The 23,011-nt window shown below is 41.8% G+C and overlaps 1 protein-coding gene across 6 annotated transcripts in view; it reads right to left on the reverse strand.

The window, feature by feature from the left end:
• tcf4 (transcription factor 4) overlaps positions 1-22,748 on the reverse strand; it is a 231,647-nt gene extending 208,899 nt beyond the window's left edge. For 2 of the 6 annotated variants that reach the window (XM_087175702.1, XM_087175704.1), the window contains exons 1-3: positions 21,960-22,748; positions 21,570-21,608; positions 17,051-17,123 (exon numbers count right to left, since the gene is read on the reverse strand). In XM_087175702.1, the coding sequence (XP_087031828.1) occupies positions 17,051-17,123; positions 21,570-21,608; positions 21,960-22,061 (214 nt within the window). In that variant the 5' untranslated portion in view covers positions 22,062-22,748. The remainder of the gene's footprint in view (positions 1-17,050; positions 17,124-21,569; positions 21,609-21,959) is intronic. The other 4 variants (XM_023412609.2, XM_023412611.2, XM_087175703.1 and 1 more) reach the window with 3 other exon arrangements.
• Between the last annotated feature and the right edge of the window lie 263 nt (positions 22,749-23,011).

Here is a 23,011-nt window from a genome sequence, read left to right on the forward strand (position 1 = left end):
TTTTAGGCCAAACAAGGTGGTCCTAATCAAATCATCTTAATCAATAACTTTCAATTAAACACAAAGAAGTACAACCAGTTTATGCACAGGATTGTTTCCCTTAAACACACACACACACACACACACACACACACGCTGAAGTGACAGACCCCTGGTCTCGCCTTGCCTCCCCTCTTACAGAGTCACTGAAGCAATTAGTTCTGCTTCCTCAGTCCAGATTGAAGTATTTAAAACCTCTGGCCGCACCCAGAGCCTTCTGTCTGAAAGAGTTACACCAGTATAGACAAAAAAAAAAACCCCACCCTTATATCTATTATAAACACATCCTTAGTGTATGTTTAATCAGCTATTTAATCAACTGTTCTGTGCAGGAATATAGTGGTGAGTTCAAAGGATGCACTCAACAAGCAGCTGGTGCTCCTGCAGAAATGTGTACTCAAACAAAGAGTTCAGAAAGTAAAGGAGCAGGAGAAATGTAGACTGCAAGGTGCCTCTGATGTTTTGAGTCCTGATGAAGACCGAGAATAAAGAGGTTTTGCTTTGTCCTAAAATCACTTAGTGCAAAAAACTTAATCAGTGAAAAAAAAAAAAAATGGAACATAATCACAACCTGAAGTTAATTTTGATATGTGGCAAAGTATGTTAACACTGTTGCCTATAGACTTTTGGCCCCTTAGTCCCAAATGAGCTCCAGCATTAAATATGTCTTCCAACATGTTGTGACCAACAACTCCTCCAACCTGAACAACCACACAGGTCGTCTTTTCAACCCCGTGATACGAACCATTGGAGTGTCTCCTGAAATAGCGCCCAAACGGCAGCAGGCATACCAGACCTCGGTTGTCATGGTTATAATAATAAATACGCGGACTGGCCCGACAGCGGCGTACCTAACTTTATCGCCATGGTTACTATAATAACGGTCATGGCTTGGTTAGGTTTAGGCACTTAAACTACTTGGTTAGATTTAGGAAAATAAGTACTTCCTCAACATTACACACAGTCTTTCGTTGTCATGGCTGCAACAAAAACAGTTTCACATGGGAATCGAACGCCGCTCTCCTGCGTCATATTCATCCATCCACCACCAACTCCTCCTGACGTGGACTTTGTCTCTCTTTATACTACGTCTCCGCACTTTTCCCTTTGCTCCTGTCATCATCACTACGACCACTAGATGTCGCCTAGCAACGAAACGTAACTATAATAAGCTGCTGCACAGACGACCTGTGGGATAATTTTTCATAGGACAATCTCCATACAGAAATTCCCCCCCCCAGTTTGGTGTGGCAGAACTTGACTGTCCTCCACAGAGCCCTGACCTCCATCCCCTCCACCACCTTCGGGATGAACTGGAACACCAACCGTGAGCCAGACCTCATCACCCAGCATCAGTGCTGCACTTCACTTCTGTTCTTGTGGCTGACTTGGGAGTAAATCCCTGCGGCCGGGTTCCAACGTCTTGTGGAAAGCCTTGTCTGAGGAGTGGAGGCAGATTAATGCCCCCGGTTATACAGCGGCATGTTCAACTATCAAAGATGGCTGTAATGTCGGGGTGTCAATACGCTTTTCACAGTTTGTAGATCAAATCTTAAGTTTCAGTTTTTCCAACCACTTACTTTTGGTTTTTGGATTGTCAACACAGATAATAAAACACAATAATACAAATGTGTTTTTACGTTTTGCAGAAGAAGGTGTCACATCCTCCCAAATGGTATTTATTTCTTTTAAAGCTCCAGTGTTGTAAATCTTGTTGATATACACCTCTGCCTTCCAAGAACACAGCAGCAGGGAAACAACTTCATAAAGCCGCATTTATTGGATAATTGGTCCTTCAAATGGCTTCAAGCTGTCGAAGGATGGCCATCCAACAGGCAGCAGGCCGGAAAATGAGAGAAAAGAGGAAAGTCGAGGGGGGGGGGGCCCAGAAAACGAACTAATGTCCTTTTTAACATCCTCTTAACCACGGGCTAAAAACACTGTGTGGTAGTGAAGGTTTCAGCCTGAAGTTATTGCAAACACAAAGCTGTCAACTAAGACAAACAACCACAAATACACAACAGTAATTCTTAACTTTTTCAATTAACATTCCATGTTGGTGCATGGATAACTCAGAGCAGCGGAGCAGCCAGTTTGGGCGATTGAGGAAGAAAAAAAAACCAGCATTTGAGTCGGATCCAAACAGAACTGTTTACAAGTCTTTCTGAGGCGAGGCCAAGTCAGGTCTGAAGTCATTCATGTTTCTAGGATGTCAAGTCCGAGTCAAGTTCTTCAGGGTTAGTCCGAGTCACGTTTGCATCGACTTGATGCAAATCCATGCAAACGTGTTTGGTATCGATGTGATTTGATTTGAGAGAGAATGAGTGGGGAGAGACAGAAGGAGAGGAGTAGAAAAAAAACATTAGGAGAAAGAGAGAGAAGGAAAGAAAAGACAGACAGAAAGGAAGAGACAGAGTGAAAGAATGGAAAAAGACAGAAGAAAGAAAAGAGGAAAAAGTGAGGGAGGGAGAAAGTCAGAGAGAAGCAAGAGAGAAATGTTTGGAGTGAGGAGTTCTTGCTATTCAGAGTCCTGACAGTGTGGAATGTGAGAGGGGAGATCAATGTGGTATCTCACACACACACACACACACACACACACACACACACACACACACACACACAGGCTGCCAGATGTTCTTTAGCCAATGAGGAAGAAGCGGTCTGGTCTCCTCAGGTCAACCCGCATGTGTCTCAGACACACACACACACACACACACACACACACAAAGACAGTCTTCCTCTCATCAGATTTCCTTTGCTACATTCATTGTGAGTGCATTTCCCACCATTTTATCAATGAAATGCTCACAGCTTGCAGCTCAGTTCCCCTGAGCAAGGCACTAATTCTGCTGATGTTAGAGATTCAAATCCTTAGAACAAAGAGCTAATACTGCCAGAGTTCAAGGTTGAGCTGCACTAAGCAAGGCATTACCAAAGTTGCCAGTTCAGATCTTCTGAGCAGTCATTCCTCAGCACCTTCCTTTGTTAGAAACAATAATTTCCTTTTCCTTTTATTATCGATGCTGAGGTTTCAAGAGCCTTTTATCAAAGGCACTTCATGCAAGAGCTGTAAACTTTGCTGTGAATGCACCAGGCAGCTCAGAGTGTCAGTCTGTGCGTGTGTTTCAATGAGTAAAATAATAATATCATAATGATACAGGTACAGTCAAGGCTAAAGAAATGAACAGACAACAAAACAGACAATCAAAATGAATCCTCTTGTGACAAAACTCAACTGATCAGGACACAAATCCTCAACATCGGAGCTCAAAGGTCGCGATCTGCTCCAGACCGTCACTGGATTTGCTCAAAGGGCATTTAAACAGGGCTCATCTTCTTTCTATCCACAACTCTTCCCCGCTGCCCCACAGAACTTCATCAGAGAAATGTCTAAAACAAGAGAAAACACACTGGGATTCTGTGAAATAAACTAGTTTCACATTGGACCAAAACACCAATTAAACGTCAGGGAAGAACATCCAAATTAACATAAACACAGCCAGAGATGGTGGCATAAATTTAGTGCTGATATTGCTGTGTGTGTGAGAGAGAGAGAGAGAGAAAGAGAGAGAGAGAAAGAGAGAGAGAGAGAGAGAGAGAGTTGGAAAGTGTATTTTTTCTTTTTTTTTTTTTTTTTACTTTTACATGGATGAACAAAAGCACAATAATGCCACACACACGCACATGCACACACACACATGCACACACACACATACAACAAGCCACGACACACATGCACTTTCTTTTTTTCTCCCAATTTTCTCTCTCCATGCACACACACACTTACTGTATACACACACACACACACACACACACACACTATGTCTGGCCTGTCACAAGACCAGATGGCACTAGGGGTGTTCCAGACAATTTACAGTCTGTGTGTGTGTGTTTGTGCACGTATGTCAGTGTGTGTGTTGTGTTCATGTGTGTGTGGAAAAGGGGGGTTGGTTGGAAAATATATCTCCTTCACACACACACACACACACACACACACACACACACACACACACACACACACACACACACGCGCGCACACAGGGACTTGGCAGTGCCACTCTGGTGCCAGCGCTGCCAAAGACTGAGAATAAAACAAAAGCTGGGACGAACCATCGCGCCGCTTCCCTCCTCTTCCCTCCTTATCCCACCCCTAACTCTGGAACAGATGGTTTAACCTGCTGATCTCTGCGGTGTGAAGGTTCAGTGTGTCTCTGGCAAGTCAGCTCACATCGCATTTGTACACTAAACACCTTCAACAAACAGACTCTCACCGTATACACTCCACAAAGAGAATATGTGGTAGGGCTGCAGATCTGCACCTCATGAGTTCAGCTTCACTTCAGTCTGAGGTGAAGGGTTTGGAGCAGGAAGGGCAGAGGGAGAAATGGAGGAAAATGAGGATGGGGAGAAATAGTATGAGGATGAGGGAGGAAACAGGATGTTTTTTAGTTTAATAATACTCTAAGATAACCTTGATAAATTCCTGTTGTATCACACGAGTGAACGTTTTGAGATAGAAAAAGAAAAAAGAAAAATGGTTAATTGTGGTGACCAGCTTGTGATGTGATGCGAAGCGTGATTCCCTCTCCATCTTCATCGCATCCTCCCTCCTCTCCCTCCATTTCTTCCTGCTCTCTTTCTCTCTCTTATCCAAATCCTTCTCTCAGATGATGAAGAATAATTAACCCGTTGAACCCCATACTGTTTTTCCACTCCCTTTACTTCCAGATAGTCATCATAGATTTTAGCTAAGCGTGCCATATGTTATTATTTCCGGGATAAGTTAGTCCGTGCAGAAATGCCACCACTTGGCGTTTTTGAGGTCAGATTTGAGTTTCCGTTACGAGCTTGTGTTTTGTGTGGAAGTGGAAGAGGAAATGTTTAATAAGAGCAGGAGGAAACAGTAAATGTTGATGGTTGGAAGGAAATACAATTTAAAAGCAAATAAAAACAAAGAAATTATATGAAAACAGGATGTTTTGCATTGAAAGAAGTCAAAGAGAGGGGTCTAATTTTAGAGGAAAACTTTGTCTGCAGTAACTGGCAACAGTGTGTGAGTCAACAAGAGTGTGCTGGTTTGTATGAACCCTGGAGGGGGAGGAAGATGAATAGGTGGAAGCAGAAGAGAGAGAATGGAGGGAAGGAAAAGAGAGAAAAAGAAGGAAGAGGGTATAGAGGAAAAATCGGAGGGAGAGACTGGACAAGAAGAGAAGGAAGGAGTGGGAGTGGAAGGAGAGGAAGAGCAGGAAAAAAGTGGGGACAGAGATGAAAGACGGAATAAAGATGTATTGGAGAAAGAGGAGTGAACAAAGGAGAGGGGTGACGAATCGGGAAAAGTCTGAAAAAAACAAAATAGAGGCAATGGAACGATGAAGCTGAAGCTGAGGGAGACAGGATGAAGATGTTGAGGAGGAGGAGAAAGAGGAGGACGGCACAGGCGAGAATAAAGATGGAAGAAATAACATGAAAATGAGGAAGAATAGGAAGAGGAGGAGGGTGAGGATGAAGAAGAGGAGCAGGGTGAGGATGAAGAAGAGGAGCAGGGTGAGGATGAAGAAGGGAGCAGAAAGTGGGCAACAACAGTGAGGAGAAAGAGGAGGATGAAGAGAGGCCAGAGGATGATTCGTATGGAAGACACATAAATAAGTGAATGAGGAAGAGGAGTGATGGGGCAAAAACAGCAAGGAGGAAGAGGAGGGTATGAAGATGAAGGCGTGGGTGGAATCAGCTGCTCCAACTGCATCACATTAGATTCCCAAACCTTCATCTTCTCAATTAACAGCCACCATTTTTCCATAACACACCTCTTCTACCTTTATTTTAGCCACTTCACACACACACACACACACACACACACACACACACACACAAACCTTTTTCAGCCCTCATCTGTCGCACACACACACACCGCACCCAAAACACACAAGTTTTCGACATCAAACTCCCAAAACAATTTAGCTTGTCACACACTTGCACTTACAAGCATAAACACACACACTAACACACACTCTGCCGCCTCCCAGAATAAGTTGGCTGCTTCTAATTGGAGTGGTGTTTGTTGCGGAGAGGTGTTGAGCGCCGCTGTAATTGCCAGGCAGGCTGGTTGACGTTCTCTGTCTCTTTATTTTTTAAGGACTGGGTAATTAGGCTCGGTGACTGCGATTGTGCCGACGCCGGCGCCAATAGGAGCGAACAGGTGCGGGAAGCGAGTGCCGAAAAACACGACACCTCGCCAACGTCACAGACCGACCGCGGAGAGAGGAGAAGGGCTGTTCAACGATGACGAGGGGGCCCCGAGTCATGAGGTTTCACCGGGGATACGGAACATGAAGGAAGCCATGTTCACCACAGAGAGGGGGGGGGACTTGTGGGTTGGGGGGGTGGGGGGGGGGCAGGTATTTAGTCCCTTCAACTGATTGGAGGAGAGGAAATGAGTAGATTGTGAGACTGAACAGGAACAGAAAAGACACTTGTGAATATCACTAATACCTCGAGGCTAAGAGCGTACAGCCACACCTGCTCTGTGAGGCTGTACAGTGCTGCTTCGAGCTAAATGCTAACATCAGCATGCTAACGTGCTCAAAGCATTGTTTAACAGGTATAATGTTCACCATGTTCACCATCATATTTTAGTGCATAGCATGCTAACAAAGTACAGCCGAGGCTGATGGGAATGTCATTAGTTTTGAAGGTATTTGATGAAGTCATTAGGATTCATTCTGCCTGATGATGAATATCTGTAAAAAACAACAACAACAAAAAAAATTGTGCCAAACCCGAGATGTTAAATATTTCAGTTGGTAAATGAAAATTCATCCTCAGGGGAACATGAATATTTACACCAAATTTCCTGACAATCCATTCGACAGATGTTCAGACCCAAAGTGGAGCTAGCTGCTAGCATGGCTAATAAAAACACATTCATGCTACTGTCGCGAGGCCAGAGCATTGGTCATAGTCAAGACATGTACACAGTTTTTCAAAAATGCCCAACAGGTCCTTTATCTAGCAGGTCAACAGGTCCTTTCAAGCATGACACTTAACGCTGTGTCTGAAATCCCAAGATCATTCTTGACTACAGATTGCCCAGTAGAAATTTTAGACACAACCTATGTCTTTCCTCTCTTCTGGCAGCCATCTTTATTTACCTTTCTTTCCTGTGTGCAGTTTATAGTGGTATTTATGCATTTTGTGACGTGACAGAGATATGGCGTTGAAAAGAACGGGACAAACGGAGGTATGAATGCACAAAGGGATGAATGCACGGACAGACATAGGGACACATGAATATAGGGACAGATGCACGGATGGACAACCAGAGACACATAATGCCTCTGGCCACGGCTGCCACTGGCGCAGAGGTATGAAAACAGATGTTCATTGTGCTGTCTGTCTTCCTAATCACTCTCTGCAGTTAATGAGTGGTTGATATCCAGTGAAAAACTGATGAAAACACACAAGCACTGATTACTGGCTCATTCATTAAACACATCTCAGAAACTAAACCAACATATAAACCGAAACATATCCGGGTTACAGTAAACCAAAGCAAAGAGTAACTAAACTACATGATAACAACAGGAACTGACTTAGTCTTGAAGAAACTAAATCAGACTCAAAGTGTAAACTCAAACAAAAGCTTTAAAACGTAGTTTTTGTCAGAGGTTAATTCTGCATTTCAATTTGAAGAAATATCAGACATCTGCGTGTCTTTTGACCCACAAACCACCGAAAGCAAGGAATAAACTAAACATAAACAAATCAGACGCTACAGTAAATTAAACAAAGCCATTCCTCATAAAACTTCCGTAATTCCAAAGAAACAAAACCAGATCCGTCCAAACAAACTCGACAAACACGAACTCAACAAAACTAATCTAAACTTAACAGCCCGGCCCGGCCTCATCTCAGCACCGTCTTTGGGGAAAACATATGGAACTCCGACTCGGTAGCGAGCCAGCCCGTCGAAGCAAGCGGCACGTCAATCTCCTGAGCTTTGAAAAAAAACCCGCAAATCCACGCCGAGTTCTCACAGACTTTAACCTTGAAATCACTGCCATTATTAGCAGAGTCATTATTAGCATTAGAAAAGCAAATGGGGCTAATAATATTTGCCATTATAGCTAAAAACGCCTATTAATCCCTAATCCGCACCACAATTAAGAGCATGGTTGGGTGTTTTTTGTGAGTCGTTCTGCCTTGACAGGGAAACGAGACAATTTAACAGCCTCAGAGGCAGGGAGAAGGTGGGAGGGTGAGGTATTAAGCGACTGGCTCCTGCTCTCCATCTCTATTTTGAAAGCGATCAGCCGGGGTGTTTTTGAGTGACGGGCGTAACGGAGGCAGATTTGACTGAATAGAGACAAGAGGGTGGCGGTGGGGGCGTCGCTCGCCGCATTGAAGCGCGTTATCTGTCTCGGTACAAGTGCATCAAATCAAACGGGAGAGGGGATATTATTAAAGCAACCCCCTTTTTTTTCTTTGCTGTGAACTGTGACTTAATAAGCTATGCCAATTAGGGGAACAAAAATCAGGCGTGCCATCGGGGCTGTATCTGCCCTTGCCCAAATTTCTCTGCTAATGCGTGAAGCTCGCTGGCAAGAGGCGACAGCGCCGTTGTGTTTGTCTGTTTGTCTTTGGGTTTTGACAAGAAAAAGAAGAAGAGGAAGAGGTGGAAGGAGGGACAAAAATAAAATAGAACAGGATAGAGCTTAACGATTTGATCTTTATGTTCGTAGAGTATGTTTTTAAAAAGGATAAGACGATAGTGGTGATGTTTTTTATTTTTTTCTTATTGGCAACAAATCACATGAAAAGACTAAAAGCATCAATGAATTTATTCTACTAACAAATCATGTGTGAATCCAAAGCCTGGTGTATCATATTCCTCCGTGCAACAGAGCTCCGGTCTCATCCAAAAACTATTAAATACACATTATTGAGCCACAGTGTTGCACTGGGTGACATGTTCCTTCATTACCATGGAGTGGACTGCTCATTTTTGTTGCCCTTTTTTTTACTCTTTGCCTCTTTAAAATGAGGCAATGCCTACTGTATACGTCTGCGCGCTGTGAAAGGTTTGACCAAAAACTGATTTTTCCCTTCTCTGATTTTTTCATTTTAATATTTTTTATTTTAAAGGCCAAACTATCTATTATCTCACACAAAAAGTTTTTCCTCTTTCTATATCATCCTCTCCAGCCAAGATATTATTAATGAATGTGATCGTGAAATCAGATGGTGATGATATGATCTTGTCTCATGTCGTCATTCTACAAAATTATGTTTTACAAACTAATGATTCTGATCAAGCTGTGATTAAAAACCGACCAAATAAGTTTCTTATCTTTTCTTTACTTTACATGTTTTTTTTTCAAATATTTACCATTTTAATATTGTGATAATGATTTCAACATCTCACCCAATTTTTTTGACTAACAGTGGCTTTTCTTTTGCAATTTATTAAAACTCAAAAAATTGAAATCTCTCATTTTACAAAAGTGTTCAGACCTTTGTTCACTATTTTCCAGAAGCCCCTTTGGCAGCAACTACAGCTTTCAGTCTTCTCAGGTGAGCGTCTACAGGCACCGCACACCTGGATTTGGTTTCTCCCGCTCTTTCTGGCAGATCCTCTCACACTCCGTCAGATCCTCTCACATGTGGAGGAGAAGTGACTGTGACCTGCCGTCGTCAGGTCTCTCCGCAGATGTTCTGGTGGCTTTAAGTCCGGGCTCCGGCTGGGACATTAACACGGTCAGAGACCGGTCCTGAGACGCTGCAGCGTCGTCTCGGCTGTTTGCTTCGGGTCACTGTTGTGCTGAAAGGTGAACTGTCACGCCTGTCTCGGGTCACGTGCACGCTGGGGCAGATTTTCTCTGTTCTCTGTATTTGGCTGCATTCATCCTTCCTTCAGTTCTGACCAGTCTCCTGTCGCTGCTGCCTACAAGACCCCCCATGGCATGACGCTGCACCCCCCCCCTCGCCATGCTTCACCCTACATTTCAAGAGTCCTTTAAAACTCCAAGCTCCTGTCATTTGACTTTGACTCAAGGTAGCCTCCGTTTAGCCGCTCTACCATAAAAGCCTGATTGAAGCTGCAGAGATGTTCGTCCTTCCAGCAGCTTCTCCATCTCTGCAGAAGACGTCTGGAGCTCTAGAGTGACTGTTGGATGTTTAGTTATATCATTGAGCAAGGCCCTTCTTAGTCTGTTACTCTGTTTGGTTGGATGAGCGACTCTAGGAAGAGTCTCGGTGCTTCCGAGCTTCTTCCATTTTACGGTCATTGAGGCCGCTGTTGTCCTGGGAACACTCAAAGCTTTAGAGATGGTTTTTTTCTACCTTTTCCCCAATCTACTCCCTCAGCATAACTTTATCACAGACTGTTCCTTATATTTCATGGCTTGCTTTTTGTCCTCACATGCGGTGTGAGTTGTGGGACTTCACATACACAGGTGCGTGACTTTCTAAACTATGTCCAATCAAGTTGTGGACACATCTCAAGGATAATTAAAGCAAACAGTGCCACAACAAAAGGGTCTGAATACTTTTGAATAAATTTAGCAAAAATTTCACTTTGTCATTATGTGTCTTGAGAGTAGAAGTTACTGAGCCTTTTTCAGAAATGAAACTTTATATTTGTGGGACATTTTTAAAGATGTATGTCCTCAGTAGGAGCCAATGGGTTTGGACCTGAGAGCCACAGAAACAGGTTTTTTGGTTTGGCCCTTTTTTTAATGAGAGTTGTTCATAGTAAGAATATTTTATATCACCAGACTTAGACTTGCCTTTTTTTCTTTCTGTCTTTCCACCCTTCCATTTTCCACTTTCTTTCTGTCTTTTTCCTTTCCTTCCTTCCTTCCTTCCTTCCCTTCTTTACCTCTGTCAGTTCCTCCATTTTCCCTTCCTCTTTCTTTAGATACTTTCTTTCTCCCTCCTTCCCTGCCTCCCTTTCTTCCCTTTATTTCCCCCATCTTTCCTCCTTCCTTCTTTTCTTTCATTTACCTCTTCCTTCCTTTCCTTTCCTCAATTTCTTCCTTCCCTCCTTCTTTTCTCCTTTTCTTTGTTTTTCTTTCTGCTGACACTTCAGGAAACATTTCCTCCATCTCTCGTTGCCAACTTTATGTTCCATGGCAACAGGGATGATGATTTGCCCTCCCACCCCCAAACCTCCCTTCCCACCCACCCCCCAACTACATACACATACATGCTCACACATGCTCACTTGTTCACACACAAAATCTCTTCACATTGCTCAGACACACATTTTATACTCAACACTCATTCTCCTATGAACATACACATTTACACACACACACACACAGACACACACACACACACACCTCAGTCTCCTTCCAACACCACTGACAGGGAGACAAACAGCGGATCTGAGAGGTTATAACAGTGTTTAAAAAAAAGAGGGAAAACACCAAAACCAGCCAAGGCCTGAAATAGACGAGTGGCATTGGCGGTGGTGGTTTTGACAGGCAGAGTGAAGCCGCTCGCTGAACGGCTTCATCCAGGAGGAGATTAGAAACACACACAGAGTTTGAAGTGTGCATTATCTTTCCAGGGATGATCCCAAAATAAACAACGGCAACGGCAAAATCTCCCAATAATTAAAACGCCTAATCCACTTCCTGGTTGGTGATGACCGTGGGCTGAGCGTGTCAGCTGGGACTGGTGGGGATTGTGTGGCGTTTATGTTTAGATGCTTTTGTGTTTTAAGGTGAATTTGTCGCCAAAAATACGAGGACTTATGTCAAATGTGGAGGGAGCTTCCAAACTGAAATTTATTCACAGCATTGTGTGAAGGTTGTCATTTCAAAAAATTCAATCGCTACGTGAAGACATGGTTGGAAAAAATGTCACTCCTTATCCTCAAAAGCATCAGATAAACCCAATCCTAAAACCTGTATTTACTCCTCTGCCTCTCTGTCTGAATGACATGTTATTTTTACCCAACACTTCTGTGTTTCATGCATTTATCCGGGCTCTTGTCTCCTTTATGTCCTAATTTTGCTGTTTACGTTGTCTTCTTCAGCCCCATTTGGCAACCTCCACCTCTTTTCCACAGAATCTGGGGACAAACTGTCATCCGCCGCAATTTTTCTTCATCTCTTCTTCTTCTTCTTTTCTTCTCCAGCAGAAGCTTCAGCGACACTTACATCACATGTGCATCACGAGTCTGTTTCCGTTTGCACTTTGTCGTATTTTTACTTTTATCAATTCACTAACTTTTCTATCCCACAGACGAGTATAAAAACTGTTTTCAGCTTCTCCTTTTTTTTATTATTTTCTCGAATCTCTGCGTGAATTGAAAAATGCAAACAAAAACATGTGGATTTAAACACGCTTTTATTGCGCGTTGAGCCGAGCGTGCTAAACTCAGTGCCCTGTCGATCTTCTTACTCGCGGGGGCGGAAGAGGCTGATTAATTGCAACAAAGCCTATTTGTCAGGGGAAATCAAATGGCCCAAATGTTATAGAGCCCAAATTCTGACAAGCTTTTACCTGCCCAATTAAATAGACACTAAACGTTTTAGCGCACCGTAGGTCAAAGGTTCTGTCCCATTGACGTTACAGCTCGTCTTCTCAACTACAAAAAAACTTTAGTTTAAATCAAAATATTGCACAGTTCCAGCCTCTTATCATAACACCATAAATACGGCATCAACAGAATGAAATTAAAGTGAAGCCATGGTTTAAAAGAAATATTTAAAATGTCATGATGAAACTAAAGAGTGTGACCTGTTGTTGAATCTATCTCGGCAGAGCTCGTCCAAGCTTTTTGGGAACCCCTATGATTTTTTTGATCAGTCAGCAAATTGAAATGAATTAAAGTAAGTAAGTAAGATAAACTGACCTGGCTCACTTTCCTTTAACGGCAGCTCATAAAAGTGTAAGGAAAAAAATGAAATACTGTAAGATACTTAAAGAAAAGTTGTTGTTTTTTAATGATTTTTAGAAAACTGAATCGGGCTTGGGTGAAATCTTTGTTATTCCAGTTTTCAGGGAAAACATGCTTCACAAAGCTTTCTTCAGATTCCTGTGTAACATAACAGCAACGAAACACCGTCATCCAGCTAAAATTGACATTGACAAAGTTGACATCTTGGATATATTGTGTTTTTTCACATTCTAATTGTCCAGTTTTGCAGCCATTCCCTGTGATGCCACTTTTTAAAACACTGAATAAATTGAGATTAATTAATAAGATCAGATAAGATCATTAAAGTTAAGATAGGATAATCCCACTGAGGGAAATTAAAGTATTGAGCATAAATACTTGACAGGAGTGAACATTAATATTACGTTTCCTGCCTAACGAAGTCCTGACTGTTAACCTGAAGTAAACGGACCCTGTTCAGCGTTGGCGTGTCCCATCCTCTGGCCTCACCCCAGCCTTTGGAAACCACGGCTCTCATGGTTGTGTAGGTCTATAGAGTTCTAATTAGCTGCATTCACAAACAGCGCCGGGCTCATCAAAATGCCGAGGCCTGCAGAAAGCCACAGCAGGGGTGAGCAGAGCGTGCGTGTGTGTGTTTGTGTGTGTGTGTGTGTGTGTGCTGCATCTTGTACATGAGAGTGTTTCAATGTGTGCGCATGAAAAACAGAGTGTGATTTGTGTACCGCAATGAGTGTATGTGTGTGTGACACCAGTGTGTGTTCCTGTATCAAAAGAGGAAAGAAGAAGAAGAAAAAAAAAAAACACAATTCCAAAATGAAGATACACATCGAAGCAACAAACCGAGGCCGAACAACTGCTGCAAATTCTACAAAAACCGGGCCTGTTTTTTTTGTTTTTTTGTTTTTTTTTCAAAATCACAACATTTGTCGTCCTTCCTCGCATTTGTATGCACGCCACCGAAGCAAACGACATCCCCGAAAACCACAGAGCACAAACAAAAACAACAACAACAACAACAACAACCACAACCACCACACAACAAAGCAGTGAACAAAGAAGACGTCTCGGCATCTTCTCTGTTTTGCAGCCAACTAACAAAATGGCTCCCGAACACCGTTTAGAGGCAGATAACACGAGTGTGAGTAGCAGAAACGACCCGGCTGTTTTCTTGTGAGAACCCACCCAGGAAATATTTCTTACAGAAAGTACCCACCTGCTCTGAACTGACGAACGTTTAGCCTTTTCTCGTGCAGACTGATCAGAGCTAGGACGTCATAGAACACACAGTAGAGAACAATACAGTGCATTCAAACACTGGGAGGAACATGAAGGCAATGCAGCAAAACCTACAACAAAGAGGTGAAATATAGAAGTGTACATGCAGTTGTCTGTGTCTATGTATGACTTGTACAGCTGCACAAGATGTAGTGTTTCTATATTTGTTTCGGTATTTATATCCACGACACTGCAAATACTGTCAATATAAAGATGTTAACTCGTTTCATTATCCAATGATTCAATTTGATCAGCTGGAAAAAATATAACCAACTAACTGACTGACGAAGAGTGAAGAGATTCTATATTATAAAGATCAGATTGCATCAACTTACGCAATGACTACAAACTGCACACTCACATAGTAACACGCGCTGTAGCTGTGGCCCAATTCAGGGGCGACATCCTTCAGAGGACGCGGTCAGCGAAGGTGCGGCCCCTCGTCGCCCCGCGAAGGCCGACCCGCAAATAAGTCCACTGAGGATTTCGGCTCTGCGTCACCAGCTGTGCCCGCCCGTACCGTTGCGTCACAAAGCGCGGCTCTTGTCACCTAGCAACACATAACTTTTTTTTTTTTTCCCAAAAGCTTGAGGCTTTAAGGCCCGTGGTTTAAATAGTTGTACCGTTAGCTGTTGAACTGAGAAGAAACCCAATACTTACATTTAAAAGTTGTAATCCTCGCATCTCTGTTGGTGTTTTTTGCTTTCATTACCTGTGCGCAGTGAATCTTGGACCACGACTCTTTCAACAAGTGGATCTTTCGCGGCCCGACCTATCTCAAGATTCATTGTCCGTTGGATCCTTCGTTGCACAAGTTACGCCGCTGTAACACAATTGGTCTTCAAATGCAGAATCCAAAGGATGCAGCCCCTGAATTGGGACACAGCTTCTATATATGTCTATTACTAACGTGTCAACAATTGATTAACTGACTGAATCACTGTCACTGACGAGGGCCATTGTCATTTCAAGTTTCACACACCTGGATAAAATCCAGATGAGATAAATGAAATGTTTGTTCAGATATAAGCTTCTCCACTGGCCACCTCATAAAGGCTCCACTCCAGTCCAGAGGCCAGTGGTGGTAATACACCTTAAACTGACAAAAATGCCAGAAGAATAAAAATGTGCAGTTTAGCAGTTTAGTTACAGCAATTAACAAGTTAGCAATTAACAAGTTAGCAATTACAGCTAGCTAGCTAAAAACAATCTATAAACAAACTCAAGCAGATGAATTAGTCGTATTTATGAACTCCGAGTGAGACAAAGGTTTCGTCCACACGCCTTCCTCACACACAGAGATCAGTCAAGAGCTTCAACTGATTAGGGATCAGATTAATCTCTGTGCTTCTGTATGACATATTTATGCAGGTGTCTGGTGCGGCCATTACGACATGACACTTTTCAATATTACTCTACTGATAATTAGCGGTTTGACTAAGATTTAATACGCGTATGCGTGTCTCAACAGGATCTGCACCACATCTAACTGCACAACCACCTGACTGACTGAACTTAATACAGTAAGTGACTGAGTGGATGGAGGCAGAAGTGAATGAGTGGATGAATTACACACTCAGAAACTACCTCATCACTCACCCATTCACTAACAAGCTGAATGGCTGAATGAATCACTAACACATGAAAGTGGGAACCTACAAACTGACTCATTCTTGAACCAGTTTACTGCCCTGAACCACTGAGTGGCTGAATGAATGAAACACAGACTCCATAACTATAATGACTGACTGACTGAATTAGTGAGGAACAGACCTAACTACTAACTGCGCAGTTAAAACTTCACATTCAAACACTCATATCCAAATTATTTTAAAGCCAAAGCCACCATGTTCCACCAGTCATGAAACCAAACTGTGCATGTTCGACACCAACAAGACCACTGTCTAAAAAAGCACAGTGAACACGCACACACACACACACACACACACACACACACACACACACACACACACAGAGAGAGGCAGGAAAGAATGAGAGCAGCAAATCAGAAAAACAGGAAGTCTCCTTCAGGAATGAACTTGAGCAGCTGAAAAACAAATGTCGCTTTAAAATAAAGAAACATGAAAAATCACATCATTACCTCCAGACAGCATTTTACCCAACAACATTCATGTGTTATTTACTGTGACGTGAAGCAGGAACGAACATGCACAAATCACACAGGATACAAAAAAAAAAAAAAACCCTTTAGTCAAAATTCAAGCACCCAGCATGCATTAATCCGCTGCAGAAAATAGTCCTCAATAAGTGCACTATTTCCTCCTGTCTAAGTAACATTTACTGAAAACTACAGTGCCCTGATGTTAGGAAATCACTGTTCATTTTTTTAATGAAACAACATATTTGTGAGCCCCCTCTCTAAGATGTGGAGTGAATGAGCCAGGAGCTGCAGACAGAGTAGAGAAGTAAGCGATGGACTAACGCGTAATCACAGTGATATAATCAAACCACGCCGCCTCATTGTTGGAGCAACATATGACGCATGAAACATTTTAGTACAGAAAATACCAAGAGGCTCAACAACAGAGTCAACCAGAAGATTCACGTAAGCAAATTATATTTAAATAAAAAAAAAAAAAGTGATCCACAAAGCAAAACAGCATAAAACCCCCAAACTGCATCTGCATGTACAGAACATGGTTACCCTCACAAGAAAAATTCAAACAGCAAGCGAAGCAGCAGCGAGCAGGTGTAAGAGGAAGAGGGAGGAGGAGGCTGAGAGAGGACTGAAGGAAAAGAAGAAGAAGTAGAAGAAGAGGAGGAGGAGGAGGAGGAGGAGGGGGAAAAAAAAGGAGAAGGCTGACGTACTTGAGCCGGAGAAATGTCCGCTCCCCAGGGAGGTCGGCCCGTTCTTTCCACTGCTAACAGGAGGGGAAAACATCTACAAGACAAACAGAGCGCACATTACCTCTGAGAGCACTGACACTGCAGACAGCAAGACACATCTCTAAAGAAACATCTCTGCAGCTACACATGAAAAGCTTCATTCCAAAACGCCAGATCAACATTTGGCTGAAAAACGGTGTTCCCAGATTCTCATCACATTATCTTGGTAGGAAATGTCAGAAATTTAATGGTCACTCAGTGTTCTTTGTTTTTTATCTTATCACAGCAGTTTTTTTTTTATCTGCTTTTCAGTGTTTCATTGTTTTGGAAGGAAACTCTAGGGGTTTTTAATGAGAAAAAATTTCCATCTTGACCAGGGCTGTGTATCATTTCAATACGGATAAGAAACCTCCATGTTGGTGCCAAATGACAAACTTAATTTTCCTCAATTCCTTACTTTGGAAAAAGCATTATAAATATGTTTTACATTTAACAAAAGAACCCAAAGTTCTAAAGTGTTATTGTCTTTTTTGTTCTCAAGTGTATTATCTTTTTTTGGTTACTACTGTATCTGATCAGAGTCACTAAACAAAATTCTGGACAAGGATTTATTGTCTGCAGAAGTGAGACAGAGTCACTGCTTTGCAACTTGCATGTAAGTCTCAAATTATGTCCCGAGTCATGACGGACAAGTCCTGCATCAAGTCCAGAGAGTGGTCCAACGAGTTCTAAGAATCACAGTCCTGAGTCAAGCTCCAGTTCAGGTAATCCCACATTAAGTCAATACAGGTACATCCCTCACCAAGTCCCATGGGAAGAAAGGAAAATCCCAAATCAGATCCCAAGTCAAAACAGGTCAATCCCAAGTAAAGACCGACAAGTCCCAAGTAAAGTCCCGTGTTAAGACAGGTAAGTCACTGTCTGGAGTCCCTAAGTTAAGACATGTCTTTTGCCAAATTCAACGGCATTTAAAAAAATATGTTAAACAGCGAATCAGTAGTTACAGTACAAATGAATCTTTATTGAAGTTTGTATTTATTTAAATTTTAAAATCAAAGGAATCAATCAAAGTTTTCTCCAGTTAGCACCGGACAGGACAACGTGACGTCAGGAACATGTTGGACTCGGGACAGATGTTAAATTTGAGTAGGAAATAAAAATGAGGTTGATGTCAAACATAACTTCGGCTAACTGACATTATGAGGTTCAGATGTTAAGCAGACGTCGGGTTCTGGTCTCCGTACCTCACGACTAGAATGTCAGTATTTACATTTACGCAGCGGCGTTCCATAGCTACTCTATGTCAAGACGGCGCTAGCATCAGACATTATTAAGAATACGGGTTTGGTTACTTAACAGCACAACTTAAATCACCCGACATCACAACATGCATGCCTGCTGAGTCTGTTGTTCCTGTTTGTGCAACCTGATTGGTTGTAATTGATTTAAGTATAAATGAAATTAAGAGGTTTTTTTTTTTAACATGTGATTTTTAATCATTGGCTTTAAGCAATAAAAGTCATTTCCAGTCAAATGGCTGGAGCCTAAGTCATGAGACATTGGTGTTGAAGTAAAAGTCAAGCTGCAAGTTGTTTTGGATTTTAAGTCAAGTTTAAAGTAATCAAAATGGCTTTGGTCGATGTCATGTGACCGGAGCCCACACCCCTCGGTGCCGGATTTTACTACCTTTTGGTATCTGATACTCGATGCTGTGGACACATTTTGGTGAAAATGTATTGAGGTTTGATACCCAGCCCTAGTGATCACACACATTCTCAGCTCGGAGCCGAACACAGATATGAAGAGTTCATTTTCCAAAACACCGTGGAAACAGTTTTGAAAAGCAGAAAGAAATCAAATTCCTCATTCAGCATCTGTGAAAAATAAACAGGATCCAATCGCTCAAATCACCTGCTCACCTTTGAGAAACATGCGTTTTCATTCTAAAGTGTCTATTTTGCCAAATGTTGGACGGCTCATTTTGGAATGAAACACTTCATATCTACTTCATATCTGACTTAAACATATGAGATAATCATCAGAACTAGTTGGCATCTGCTCTACACATGTACAGGAAAATCAAGCCCATATTAAGACAGAGACTGAGGCTGAATGCTGATTCCTGCTGTGTTACTGCACAAGCTACTGTAAAGCTTTACAGCAAAACAGTTCACGGTATCAAAGTGAGACATCTGACCCCGATAGATAACCTCTCTGGATAAACATCAGGCCCGCGTGTCGGTGTGTTTGATGGTGAAATCTCACTGATCGTAAACACACTCTGAGCTTCCTCACTTTCAGATGTAAAAAGCAAAAGAATTTTAGTTTTTGACAGATTTTTTTTTCTTTCTTTTCTTTTGAACCGATCAGGATACAAGTAAATTAAACCCTGACTAGCAAACGATAAATACTTGATCCGTCATTGTCTTTTACACAGCCTGTTGGGCCTGTAAGTCTGAACGTTGGATACGAAGCGTGCTTGTATGTTCGATCTCCCTCGCAGCTGCAACAAAGAGAAAACAAATGTTTGGGAGATAAAAGATCTCGTTCTGATTATTAGCAGGTCTATCAATATCCCAGTCGAACCATTTTGAGCTGCTGGTCTCAGCTTGTGGGCGTGTAAAGACAGATGATCGCATAAATTAATGTTCGGCCTGCGTTTATAATGAGAAGAGACACATTTTAGCTGCTGCTGCCCTCCTTTGTTTGATTTTTTTTTTTTTTCTCAAGAAATATGATTTAAGACACACTGGTTGATCTCTTTGTAAACCTGTAAAAGAAATACGTCTATAATATGTTTTTTGTACACAATTGTAATCTTATAATATATCTAATTCATAGTTACTTGATGTGTGAATGTGTCTGTCAATAAATTATGAATTTATGGTGATTTTATTTCGGTTCATGGTATTTTGTCACCTATAATATAACTATAGTAGTTTTTACAGTATTTATGGTATACATACATATAAATATATAAAACATACTGTATATTTGTATCATTCAAATGTTTCTAGTAATCTATTATATCTCTATGGTTCTAATTAATTAAGTCAATTAATTATTTTAGGTCTTTTTCTAATAAGAAGTGACTATAACAATCTTTTAATATTCCTATGATATTCCTTACAAGGATTGGTATGTGTGTCTGGGACTGAATTATGAATTTAATGATCTTATTGTAAGCTTTTCTTAATAAATGTCACCATAACGTTGCTATTATATCATTGCACTGACTTGAATGTATGTGTGTGCCACTAAATTAAGATTTAGAGGTGGTTTTATTAGACTTTTATGGTACTTTTCTAATGTATTTTATAACTGTGTAGATGTGTACTGTGATCCTACTGTATTTACGGTATACACACGTGTGTTTTATTACTATAATATTGCCATAGTGGCATATTATATGTATATTCTTCTAAATTCTGACCTTAGAGAGATTATTATTGTACAACTTTTGGTAAAAAAAAAAATCACACAGTAACAGTCCTACAATATTCCTGTACCATTGACAGATTATCCTGGTGTAGTGAGTTATTACATAAAGACTATGACCTGGTGTCCCTGTTCCAAAATCTGTATGAGTGCAGCTATAGGAGTTAATAGTGTGTGTTGGAATCCAATGGTGAGGTTATAATGTTCTTTTAATAGCTTCTGAATTCAAAACTCGTCTGATATCTCTGGGATATTTCTGATACCCGTCCACATAGTCTATAACAGGGAATATCCAGGCCTCAGCTGGGGTCTCGTTTGTTTACTGCATTAACATTATTGTAGAAATGTAAAGTATCAAAGACTAATGAAGTGATTTTCTCTCATACTTATATCTCATGCAGCATCACTTCCAGTAACACTGATATTTTCTGATAACAGTGTGTCCATACTGTTTCATAACAGAATTAATGGAAGTCCGTTTTTTTCTATTCATTTAGGGGTGTTTCTGATTTTTTTTTTTTTCCTCCTCTTCAGGCCAAAGTTGCTCCCAGAGGAGGAGAGGCACAGGAAAAAAAAAAAAAAAAAAACATGGCCGAGAGCGGGGGACACTATTTCCTGTCCGTCAAGTTCACAACACAGTGTTCTTTAAAAAAAAAACAAAAAAAAAACACGAACTTTAGTTTGGGCATTTTACCATCCTGCTGCAGGAACGTTTAAACTGCGCAGAGAAAAGTGTGACACAATTCTGTCTTTTCGACCGCCTGTCTATCTGTCTGTCTGTCTGTCTGTCTGTCTGTCTGTCTGTCTGTCTGTCTGTCTGTCTGTCTGTCTGTCTGACTGTCTGACTGTCTGACTGTCTGTCATGCAGGTTCATGATTCAACACCGAGCCTTTTGCATCTGAAATGTTCTTGTACAACACGGTGCAGAGTGCATGGAGCAGCCTATCCTGAACACTCACACAGACAAAAAAAAAAGAAACATTTTGTAAATCCTATCATGGACAAAAAAAAAAATCAGGCTTCACATAAAAAGGAAAAAAGGACTTAAAATGAGATATACTACCATGGATGTTGGGAACATTTTCAAATCGCTGTTTCGCATCTATAAGACAACAAAATTACTAATGCAGCATCACAATTCTCTGCACACACACACACACACACAAACAAAAAAATTAAATTACAAAACCAACAATATGCACTGACTTTTTTTTTCTGCAAGTTTACTCTACATAAACACACAACTTCTGTGCAAATAGTTGAAAAACTGAGTGGCTAAAATATGCAGGTTATGTGCCGTGCAACTCATACATTAAAAATGTAAACAGTGGTCTCTGTATGTAGCCAACAGGACGCGTTTATTCTCCTCTCGGCTTGTACTGTCATGATACTATAGTCATTATATCCATATTAACAAGAAGAAGAAGAAGAAGAAGAAGGTGAATTCGCTTACCGCGCTGAAATCCAGTAAGTCACTCAGTTCCTTGTCTGTTCCCAAAGCTGCCATCCGCTGTTGATGATGCATTTTAGCAAAATCGCACGGACCTAAAAACATGGAAACAAATGGAGAGATAGATGGATAGAAGAGGATAGGTAGACAGATTGATAGATTGAGAGACAGAGGGAGGGAGAGAGGAGAGAAGAGAGGAGGAAGACCTCGGCTTTTTTTTTTTGCGCACCGCTCCGCTCCCGGATCTCTTTTCCTCCACAGCGAAATAAATCCAGTAAAACAACCTCAAAGCCTCGATCACAAATCTAGTTTTCTTTCATCCTCGGAGCAGCGGCTCAGTCCCGGGTTCCTGGTTTTGGCAGCAGGAAATAAATCGCAAGAAAAAACTGACAGGAAATAAAAGAAGGGGGGCGACAGGACGGGAGTCTCTTCGCGTGTGTTTTGGTGTGTTTTCCCCCAGTCAAAGAAGTCCGACCTCTCCGCGTTAAGACGCAGTTTGTCCGCCGCGGCTGACTGTCAGGCTCACACACGATATAAATAAATAACACGCTGTGTCTCCGCGGAGGAAAAAAAGATCACCTCAGAAATGTGTGCTGGTTGTTCTGTGTGTGTGTGTGTGTGTGTGTGTTTGTGTGTGTGTTTGTGTGTGTGTGTGTGTGTGTTTGTGTGTGTGAGTTGTGTCAGAGGAAGAGACGAGGCAGGGTGAGCGCTTGCTCCTGACCGGGCTAAGGGTGCCCTCCGCTCGGCTGCGGGTGCTGAAGATCCCCGGGTACGCAGGACGGATCCCATGTGCGTCTGGCACAGCCTCGGTGAAATAAATGTGTTCGTGCGGCCACCTAGCTTACATTGTCGTCCAACACCACCGCGCCGAGCACCGTGCTGCTGCTGCTGCTGCTGCTGCTGCTGCAGGAGAGAGCGCAAAATCTGCAAGAAAAATAAATAAATTTTAAGGAAAAATTGGTTTGTTGGTGTGATTGATTGGCTGATTGGTGCGGTGATTGGCTGGTTTGATTTGGATTGGGTTAATTGGGCTAATTGGGGAAGGGAAAGGTGAT

This window comes from Seriola lalandi, unplaced genomic scaffold, assembly GCF_002814215.2.
Source record: "Seriola lalandi dorsalis isolate HSWRI2012SDOR001 ecotype SW California unplaced genomic scaffold, Sedor1 jcf7180002054484, whole genome shotgun sequence".
Lineage (NCBI taxonomy): Eukaryota > Metazoa > Chordata > Actinopteri > Carangiformes > Carangidae > Seriola > Seriola lalandi.